We start from the raw sequence: 10,996 nt of genomic DNA on the forward strand, positions 1-10,996 counted from the left end.
AGGCTGAGGGGAGAACTTACTGCTCTCCCCTGACGGGAGGCTGGAGCCAGGTGGCGTTGCTCTCCCAGGTAACCATCAATAGGATGAGAGGAAACGGGCTGAAGTTGAGAAGACTTAGGGGAGGGATGTGATTAATGTGCATAAATATATGCGGGCTGGGTGACAGGAAGGAAGGGGCTTCTCACTTATGCCCTGCGATAGGAGGAAGGGCCAGTGGACACAAACTGGAGCACAGTTTGTTCCACATCAACATGAGGAAGAACTTCATTACTGTGAGGGTTACAGAGGACTGGAACAGGCTCCCCAGGGAGGCTGTGGAGTCTCCTACCTTGGAGACTTTGAAGACCTGTCTGGATGCATTCCTGTGTGACCTGCCCTAGGCTAGGTGGTCCCGTGGACTCAATGATCTCAGGAGGTCCCTTCCAACCCCTGACATTGTAGTTCTTTGAAGTTGTGCCAGGGAAAGTTTCAATTAGATATTAGGAAGAATTTCTTCCCTGACAGAGTGGTGAGGGGTTGGCCCAGGCTGCCCAGGGAGGTGCTGGAATCCCCAGCCCTGGAGGGGTTCAGAAAAAGCACAATGTAGCACTTGGGGACATGGTTTAGTGGTCATGGTTGGTGTTGATTATCTTGGAGGTCTCTTCCAGCTGTAATGACTCTATGGTTCTATTCTATGATTCTATAAAACACGTACCAAAAAACGAGGTTTATTTCACAGCATCTTAATTTCACAAGTTCATGGAGGGGAGGGGGAATCAGAACAGGCTACAACTCAGACTTAAATAAGACAAAACCACAAAAATATCGTCCACATAAAAACGTACAGCCTCTTATCAACACCCGCCCCCGGCGCTCGACCTCGGCCCCACCCCGCGTTCCTCTCCGAGCCGGAGGGGCTGGGCTGATCGCTCGGGCTCCAGCACAGTCCTTTGCCACACGGTGGCAGCTTTTAGGTGAAAACAGGAAATATTCCCACAGAAATAAACCGCACGGGTGCCCCGCCCGCTCCCCCGGCGGCAGCGGAGAGCTTTGCAGCTGGGGAGCGAGGGGGGAAGAGTCACCTTTAGACAACGTTCCGTGTTCTGTCACTGAATGCTCCTTATCCTGACTTGTTCTGCTGAAAGGGAGAACAAAAGCTCGCTGCTCGAGGGTGCCAAACCGTCGATTCTGGGAGTGTAACTCCAGCCCCCTGCAACCAGGCAAACTTCCACTGAGCAGAGACTGCCAACAAAGCCAGGGGGTGTCCCTTGGGTGGTGAGAAAGTTCCTTTTATTACAGAAAACTCTTGACAGGCTAAACAAAGAAGTTCTGATAAAGCTGTTTTCTGATTTCATCCACTGTAACCGAAGTGTTTCACTAATTCTGAAGATAAGAACAGTTCTGTTTTAGTGTGTTGAGGAATTCTGCCCAGCTCAGCCTCTGCCCCTCCCCGGGGATTTGGGGAACTGGTGGATCTCTCCAGTTGTCTTCAGCACTGCTTGCTGCTCTGCAGGCTCACGATACACTGGATGTTTGAGCATACTGTTATTTCTTGCATGCAAGGACAGTTATATTCAGTAGAAAGTTTAACTAGTAGGCAATTGTTTTAAACCTTTTGGAAGATAACTGGCAAGCTCATTGTCTAACTTGGTAGCTGCCATCTCCCTCGTGGAGACTGGAAACTCCTGTGGCAGAAGTCACAAGCATGTTAAATTTGACACAACTAACTTGAAGCTACACACAGCTGAACAGAGTCACAAATGGCTTGATCACCACTGTAATTCTGACCTATGGAAAACATCTTTTGGGCCCTGCTGAGAGAGGAAGGGGCCCCAGGAGAGCTTGCTGCAATTCTAATGAAGCCGAATGAGCTTCAGACAAAACACAGCTGAAGAGCAAAAGATTCAGCTTTGGGTTTGGCTACAACCAACATTTCATACAAGGAACAAGAATTTACATGACTTTACACAGTAGATAGAAGGTCCCTCACCTCAGGCTGAGGTTTAGCATTTCATTTAAGGAGTCAAACTTAAAATTACAGATCTCTCAGTCCTAAGAGCCAAGCATCAGTTTTGTTCCTTGCAATTGGACACAGTTACTTGTAATATTGCTTCAGAAAATAAACCCAAGAGCCAGGATCACAGAAGGTTCCACACGGAATCCAAAATCCACTCCTAACCTGGATGTTTAAAATCAGAAATAAATGAATAGCCAGTGGTCAGAGAAGTTATTTAACTCTGTGCAAGCACTGGAGTGATGCTGGGCCAGTGTCTGCTCAACCAGTGCCACTTTTAGGACTGTCACAGTGATGCAATGCTTGGAAGAACAGAGTAAAGTGGCATTTAAAGTACTGATGGTGCTTGGTTTCATCATGGGTTTGGCAGGAGAGGCTCTGCTGACGTCAGGATTTGCCTGGAGCACGTAAGAGTCGTCCTAAAAAGGTGCTTACTGCAGACCACAGAACACTGGAACAAACAAAATCCCAAAGGACACATTTGGCAGCAAGTTGCTCTTGTCACACGCTCGTCTCCCCCTGAGGAGTGAATGAGGACAGCAATGGCTTCACTGCAGCTGCCTCAGTGGATGGAGGACTTTGGGACAGCTTTTCAAACCATCTTTCCTTTTCAAATAAAACAACTATTAATACCTTAAGAATACACAACTGAATTGGAACAGAATAATTTCAGTCTTGCTACTTCAGATCTCTAGTACAGCAGAGAATAGATGCCCTGTGTATTGTTAGTGCAGATATACTGGAATTGTTTTCCTTCTATGCAAGGCCAATGCAGGTAAAGAATAAATGGCTATACATATTCAGGATTCCCCCAGGAAAGAACGTAATGAACTTAAAAAGCACTGGTACCAGACCAGCCAGTTTTAGGCACATCTCTGAAAAAATAAAGTTGTGTGTTTCATTAACATAAAAACGTGAGAAGATTCTTAGGAACGTCTGAACTTCGTGGTGCACTGGAATGGAGGTGATGCTTCCTTTAGTCTCAAGGAATATAATAAAGGCTTAAAAAAAAATAAAAAATAAAAGAAACAATACCATAGTATTCTTCATAGGGAAGAACAGTTTTAGTAAACCCAAAAGGATAAATAAGGAATAATAAGCAGCCATGACAGCTGACTGGTGGAAGATTTGTGCTTGAAAACGTCCAAAAGAAAATCAAGTTGAATAATTCTTCTCGTACCACCCCTCAGGCTTGGCACACGTGTCCCTAACACCTCCAGCTTCGCCCTCGTGCCCCAGGAGGGGCTGTGCTCAAGGCAGGATGCACAGTGGCACCGAGTGGCCCCTGGCAGGTCCAGCAGCACGCCCGGCGAGGGGGTCCCCAGCTGGGACCCAGCTTTGGTTATGACTGTTGTGTGAGCCGTCTGTAATGAGGTAAAACTTGGTTTTCAGGAAGGTAGAGAGCCAGTTCCAAAGCGACAAGGACGGTGAACTCAAACCCAATGAGATCCCTTCTGTTGAATCTGAATCTCTCTTCTAGTTTCTGATGGTAATAAAAACACAACAAAGGAGAGGGTGGAGAAAGAATCAGTTAATCCACAAGCTATCAATGCACTGTTAGAGTAAGTTAGCACAAAAGGGGAGTCAGTGATGCGTGGAACTACAGAACCAAAGTGGCACCAGGGATGAGAGGAGTAAACCAGCTTATCAGCTCAGCTGGGACTCCCACACAACAGCGCCACGTGCCTGCTTGAGAAACGGTGCAAACACAACCCCGCTGGGGGGTCACTCAGGTAAGTTTTAATGAATTCCAATAAATACATCAGGGAAGAGCCCTAACGAGACCTAAAACTGAGTAAAGGAGCTGGTCTTAAATGCAAGCAGGCACTGCTGAAAATCTTGGCTCTGATCTGTGAGCTCAGGAGGAGGTTGTGGCAGCACCCGGAGCAAGGCTCGGTACTCACGTCGATGAGGTGTTTGACTTCATGTTTCCTGAGGTCGCTGCTGATCTTGGCTGCCAGCAGGACACAGGCCCCAGCACACAGCTTGCGGTTCTGCTTGTTGAGCTTGCCCTGGAGGACGAGCTTCTCGAAGTACACGTAAGCCATGGAGACAGTGACTGGCTCCAGACTGCACTCTTCACTCAGGTTCCGCATCTCTCTCTTTAAACTGCAGCAGGACAAAAGACACCCTCAGACACGACAGCTCCTCTCAAACACTCTAGAGCTGCTGCAGCATGGGAGCTCAGAAGAGCATCCTGGCAAGGCTCCTCTTTGGAAAACCATGATGAGTATTATCCCAGACTGGAGAAGTCCAGCTGGCAGCAGGCTGGAGCTGATGCACAAACTGATTTAACCTGGCTGGCAACACCTACGATGGAAGGACAGTTCCTCATCTGTCCATAAAGACCAGGGGCTTTACTGCCTCACTGAGCCACCCTGACCTACAGAAGGCCACATCAAGGCCATGCAGATCCCAGCAGCTGCTGCACACCTCGTGGAAGAATCAGCTCTGAGGGGGAGAGCAGAAGGGGTTACATGCTCCCCACAACAGCTAGCCCTTCACCCCACCAGTGAGGCTGGAGGCTACCTCGCGTGGTAGCCATCCCATCCATGCTACACCTGCAAGATCTCTGCAGGAACACACTGCTCAGAACAGCTCCAAAGAGGAGCATGCAGGACACTGGCAGAACACAGACTCTGCCTGAACAAACCCTCCACTTGGAGCCGAGTTAGACACAGCCCAGGCAATTCAGCAGAAGTGTTTCAGCTGGCTATTCCAGGAGGCCCTGACTGCATCAACACCGTGTCACACCAGTGAGATGAGAGCTCCCTGAAGGTGCAACAGCACAGCTCGCTGGTGAGCGGCCAGAGGCAGCTCCTGGAAGGTGAGGAAGTCTGGGTGCCTAGTCCTGCCTTCACAGAATGCTCTTCTTTACCCCAGACCTAGCACTCTTCATCCTAGAAACTTTGTTAGTCTCCATGGTCATCAGTGACCTTTCAGTTACCAGGGGGTCCAGACAGACAGCCCAGTGCCAGCAGGACTGCACTGCAGCCAAACAATCAGGTTACAAGTATTTGTTTCAAGGCTAATGCTGCTTCAATGCTAATTGGCTATGAGTGTCAGTACACCAGAGCTGGTGAAAGAAAACCCTTTTAGATGGAACTATGAAAACCAACTGTCACCCTATCTCAGCATCCTAACCATTCCTGTACAGGGCTGTCATCCTCCAGTCAGCTCGAGTGGCAACAAAAGATTAGTGCTTAATCATATATACTATTAATAGATCCAGTATTTGCTCTGTACAAATGGAAGATCCAAGCAGCCTTGTACAGAGTAGATATTCTCATTATTCACAGCTTCTTTCTTACCTCCTGATTTTGCTCAGTGTCAGCTTGATGTGAGGAAACTTCTCCCTGAAGGTTTCATTCATATCCTTTTTAAGGTCTGACGGTTTCACATATTCTATGACTGTAGTCTGAAACACAAGAGGCAAAACTTACCATTTCTCTTGTGAACAGTGCTGACAGCCAAACAAGTCTTCCAAAAACAATGCAAAGGCAAACCTCAGTTTTGGTATTTGCAATTTAACATTTCTGTAATGTCCTGAGACCATGCTGAATCTCAACTACAAAGTTTTTAAGAAATTTGTAACCACTTGCTTACAAGAAGCAAATGACAACATGGAGATGTGTGTCAGGCTGGTCCTGAACAGCCTGAGTGTGCAAACCCTGCCAAATCCTCAGCCACGAGGCTGACAGAAAACTCACCATGTAAGAGGCAAAGATGAGAACACGTTTGTGTTTTCCACAGGGCCACTGAGGATCATCCAGAAGATTTGGATCATACTCTGCAGCCTCCCCAGCTTCACTTCCTGACAGAACAATGAAAGCACATTGGGTCACAAGATACAGAGCCTTAAATTACCTGTTGTCCCTTTGAAAATGTTTTCAAACAGCAAACACCATGAGTTTCAGCAGATCTCACAGTACAGGCAACCTGCAGCTAGAGCCACGTGGTGGCATTTCCTAAATGCACCAGTCAGGGGTTAGAATTATTAAAAACCCACACAAGCTTTTTCCTCCAGCACGTTCCTGACCCACCATTTTAGACTTACTGCAAACTAAGTTCATCACCCACAAATACCCAGAGAAAACAACTGCACAAGACTGGATCCTATAGCCTGCACTCTAGCAGAGTTTGCTCTCTTACACTAGAGAAGGGATTCTTGTCACAAACTCTTTGGCTTCTGCATTGTTCCTGTGCTGGAAGGCAAGGAGGACCATTCGTATCCATGGACACCAGATGTTTCTTGTTGAGAAACACAAAACTTCACATTTCCACGGAAATGCTTTGGGCTCCTTGCATTGCATAAACAGAACCAGGCCAGATATACAGAGGGTGTGAGGAATGCATCCAAGTCTCAGTCCTAAGGCTCATTATTTCTACTTCACTAACAAGGCTCTTTACTGGGCTGTACTAAAACCATTCTCCTTCCAGCTGCAGCACCTCCTTCCTAGGAACACACTTTGCCACTTGCCATAGTTTCAGACAAATAGCAGAAAAGCATAAGAGGAATGTGGGTGTCCAAGTGGTGACAGAACCAGTGGCTGTCCTTACCAATGTCTGCTCCTGCTGGTATGGTTTTAGCTGTGACAGGTTTGTATCTGGCTGCAGGAAGGCTCCGGGAAGCACTGGCTCGACAGGGGGGCACAGCACCGTGGCCCTCGGCTTTGCGAACAACCAGGGCGTTGGTCGGGTACAGGAACTTTGCATAGGACACAACCTTAAAGAGGAGAGTCGTAGCAGTTACAGGGGAAAAGTTACTGAAAAGCTTACTTCCAGACATGTAGGATTTTCCAGCTCTGAGTCCCCTTGACCTTGAAATCATGGGCTAGGAGGAAAGGGAAAAGCTGGCTGAGGAATGTCTTGCTTCTCCAGCTTCACTATGAAAGTGCTGCAGAAAAGTTGATGGGTAGCAAAGAAAAAGGGAGAATCACATCACTAGAATTCTGGCAATATATAAATTTAACTAAGGGGTATAAATTTCACCCCTATTTCTATCAAAACATCACTCACGTGTTGCCTGAGATGCCAAAGTCAAAGCAGCTCTCCAGAAACAGGAGGCAGAAGAAATCACAGGCTTCAACAGCCTCCTCAGAAGCAGCTTTACCACAAGCCAAACATTTCAAACTAAGGATCTAAACAAACTTGCAGTGCTCTGAACTATCACAGCTTTCATCTTAGGGGTAGCAAAGTACTGCATAAATGCAGTGATTAGACCCAGCATGAAATGGTCCCGGGGTGAATGCAGCCAGGGTACCCACCTGCTGTCCCATGCTCTGGTCAGTGGTTTGGTCACTGACATTACAAATCAAGAGACAAAAAAACCATACAAAACCCCAAAAATTTCCTTACCTTGCCATCAGCACCAAGCTCTACTCCTTCCAGTCCAAGCACCATCTCAGTGGAGACTGAAACTCCCCCAGAAGGATGTCGTTGCTTCTGTCCTTCCATTTTTAGATCACTGAAGGCAGATGAGAGAGCACATGGTTATAAAATGCAGCACAAGCCCACCTTCCTCTCTGGGAAGCACCTGGTCCAGCCACTACTTATGGCCAACACCACCAGGTCAGAGTTCTGTGTGAGAACAGGGCAATCCCTCAATCCCCCCCCCAAGAAAGCATTAATTTTTAACTACTCTTTTCAAAGCATGGAGATGTCTATTAACAGGAGAATCACATTTCATCTCATTTTAACTCAAATCTGTATCAATATACCCATCACAAGTAAACTGCCTTTTTTTTTTTAATATGATCTTTCTGTATCCCTAACACTAATGCTTAAAACTTCACAGCCAACATTATTTGACTAGTTCTCCAGGATTAGAAACTTGCCTTTGGATTGCAATTTTCCAACCCCAGTGCACACAAGATCAAATTAGGAATTCAGGCTGCAGCAGAACTGTGCTGCAGCGACAGCAGCCTGCAGCTTTGTCACCTATATTCCAATGTGAGAAGGCAGCTTTCAGCTGAAGAGCTGCACTGCCAGCTTACAGGCAGAACACAGTGCTCAGAACTGCTCTAAAACAGCTCCAGTGACCTTGCTGCTTTTCTATTAGGTGAGAGAAGATTTTCCCATCGACTATTTTTATGGCAAGTGTATTTGCATACAATACAATTCCCACCACTAAACATCCTCTTCCTTCACCCGTAAGTTATCCACAGGACAGAAGTGACAACACGATTGTTTTGCTCAAATTGGATTGGAATAAAATTAGTCTTTTCTCTGGTATATTTGTAGATCACAGAACTGCCATGGAATCAACTCAGACCTCACGAGGGACTGAGCAGAGCTGCAGGGAACTCCAGTGAGCAGGTTTTGCTTCTTACAATCCATCATATTGACAGCTCTGGACAAAAATAGCACAAACACTAAAAGCAGTTTCAATCAGTCTGAACTATTTCAGTGTTTCTTCGATTGTCAATAGTGACATTCGTGGCTTACAGCTGAAAACCAGAAGAACTTTTTATGTCACTTCACTCTCAAACCCCTGGAGGTTTCCAGTCAGGGCAGCAGCATCCTTCCCTGATGCTCTCTCTGCTTTTTTCCTGACACCACTGTTTGCTGCACTAAAGACAGTTGATTTCTGACCACTGTAGGAATACAGGAGACCCTACACATCATCTGTTCAAAGCTGGCTTCAGGCATTTCACAGGACCAGAGTGTTTTAAAATGTGAATAAACAGCTATAGCAAAGTCTACCTTTTCCACTCTTTCTCTTGGAGTTTGAATGAGTTTGACACTGTGGCACCGTCTGATTTTACTGCTCTGATAGCAAGCTCTTGTCCTTACACATAAAAGGTTTTACAAAACAGGAGACCTACACCAACCATACAAATGAAAAAAGATCTGCAAACAATAGACCAGACATTTCACAAAGCAGTGAAAGATGACTCACCTGATCTGTAAACTCTCCCCGTAAGGTAGGATAGAAAAAGCCACACAGAGTGTTCTTTTAGCACAGATTAACACTATCCTGTAGGTAGAGAGGAAAAGATCAGGAGAATAATCAAGATTCAGAAGTTACAAAGCAGCTTTTAATGGAACATGAGCACAGAACTCTTAAATTGCTCTAAGTTAGAGATATTGCTGTGGATTTTATCTTTTCAGGAAGCAGCACAAAAGCAAAAGGTTTCATTCTGACCTTGAGTTCCTTGGAGCCAAGCTCTGTACCAAACCCCAGTGTCCAGTAACTGCCATCACCGTGGGAGCTCCTCAAAGGAGTCTTTAAACATACATCTATGTTTATGTATTTTTTACATAAACCTTGTGAAAAGATGTAGGTGATATTTTACATTTAGATGAAGTCTCACACCTCTATTGATAATATGAATGCAGCTTCTCCTTTCCCTTCTGCCCAGCAACTATGAGCCATGAATTTGGCTAAACCAAGCCCTGCTCCTTAAATCCTCCCCAGCTCTGCCCTCTCTGTGTGCTGGAGATAAGGAGGGTGTTAGAAGGGAATGATTTAACCTCCTCAGAGCAGGATGGCAGAACGATCAGAACACTACTGCAGGTGTAGCAGACACAAGAACCTTGGGTAGATGCATGTATAAAACTAACAGGATCCCAAGGACATCACCCTATGGATTTGGCAATGCTGGGTTAATGGCTGGACTCAATGACCTTAAAGGTCTTCTCCAACATAAACCATCCTAGGATTCTACTGATATTAAATGACTGATTGCATTAACTAGAGCCTACGGCTGAGCAAGTCCTACTTCACCCAAGCAGAGGAGGCACCTTGCCCTCCAGAAGTTACCTGCTGTTCTTGGTGTCATACTGCCTCATGTTCTTGATGAAGTGCATCTTCTTCAAACTTTTGTGTCTTGGCGAGCCAGATATATGCTTGGTTCTGCAATTATAAAAACCAACACACTGTTCAATGCTCTGAAATCAAGCCACGCCAGTGGTATGATCAGATGGCAGCACTAGCATGCAGGACCTCAGAGACTGGTGTGGAAGAAGGTGGAGGGAGGAGAGGACTGCATGCAACGAGTTGAGATTAATGCTGCTTTTGAAGAAAAAAAGTACCTTCGTACACTGGCATACTCCACTATGTCTTCTAAAAAGTCTAGAGAGCAGCGCTGGGAGATAAAACGCCTTCTGCAAAATGCACAACACCACCAAGAGTGAACAGGGTTAGTTCATGGCCTCCGAGTTGAACTGCAACAGATCTATGAGCTCTTAGGACAAATGGCAAGGGTTGATTATTTTTTCTTTATTTGGAAGAGTTCTTAAGAGTTTGAAGTTCCTAAAAAGGCCAAGAACTTGTCTCCCCCTCTAGTACATTTGAAAGACATTTATACCAACTTTATTAACTGTCTTCAACATATAAAGACATTAAACACCTAGAAAGCTTCCAAATTCTAATTAAAAATCTCACACAGGAAAAAAAACCAACCAACAAACCCAACCCCCCCCACAAAAGCCCCCTCCATCAAGGCAAGGGAATAAGTCATTTTTTACCAATCTATAGCCAGATAGAGGTGTACCTGTATGCCTGAACATCTGTGTGTTCTGACTCAGAACACAGCTGTCTCCAGCTGCAGGAGCCAGCAGACTGACAGCCTGTGATGGCAGCACAATAAAATTGACAGATCTCCCCGGAGAACAATAGAGAGAGTTATTAGAGGAAGCAAAGAGTATTCAGGACCCATCTGAAATCCCCCAATGGAAGACTCGAGGAGAATAATAGTGGGAATCATGTGATTTAGTGTAACAGTAATAGGATATTACATTTAAGTAAAAAAATCGACGTTGCCAAAGTAAGACACATTACTATTGTCAAAGTCATTCTTTGTTGGTAGAGATTTACAAATGAATTGTGAAACTATGACTGCAATTTCCATAGGAACAATGGACTCTGATTCAACTGCCACCAGCAAAACGCTGACACCACAGCTATGGGATTCCTTATTTTCTGCTTTTGTTTAAGCATACATTGTGCTTGTGTTTTTAGCACAAGCCACCTGCATTCAAGTCCAAGGTTTTCTCCCC

At 45.6% G+C, this 10,996-nt stretch overlaps 1 protein-coding gene across 1 annotated transcript; it reads right to left on the reverse strand.

The window, feature by feature from the left end:
* Window positions 1-3,335: 3,335 nt before the first annotated feature.
* On the reverse strand, window positions 3,336-10,102 carry CABLES2 (Cdk5 and Abl enzyme substrate 2; the record flags this gene model as incomplete). The annotated part of the gene is made up of 9 exons (XM_008942768.1): window positions 3,336-3,476; window positions 3,898-4,102; window positions 5,305-5,411; window positions 5,704-5,807; window positions 6,554-6,719; window positions 7,352-7,460; window positions 8,895-8,972; window positions 9,759-9,851; window positions 10,031-10,102. Coding segments are annotated over 9 exons (1,075 nt in total), but the record flags the coding sequence as incomplete, so codon positions are not given.
* Window positions 10,103-10,996: the final 894 nt, after the last annotated feature.

Source organism: Merops nubicus, unplaced genomic scaffold (assembly GCF_000691845.1).
Source record: "Merops nubicus isolate BGI_N331 unplaced genomic scaffold, ASM69184v1 scaffold33876, whole genome shotgun sequence".
Taxonomy (NCBI): Eukaryota; Metazoa; Chordata; class Aves; order Coraciiformes; family Meropidae; genus Merops; species Merops nubicus.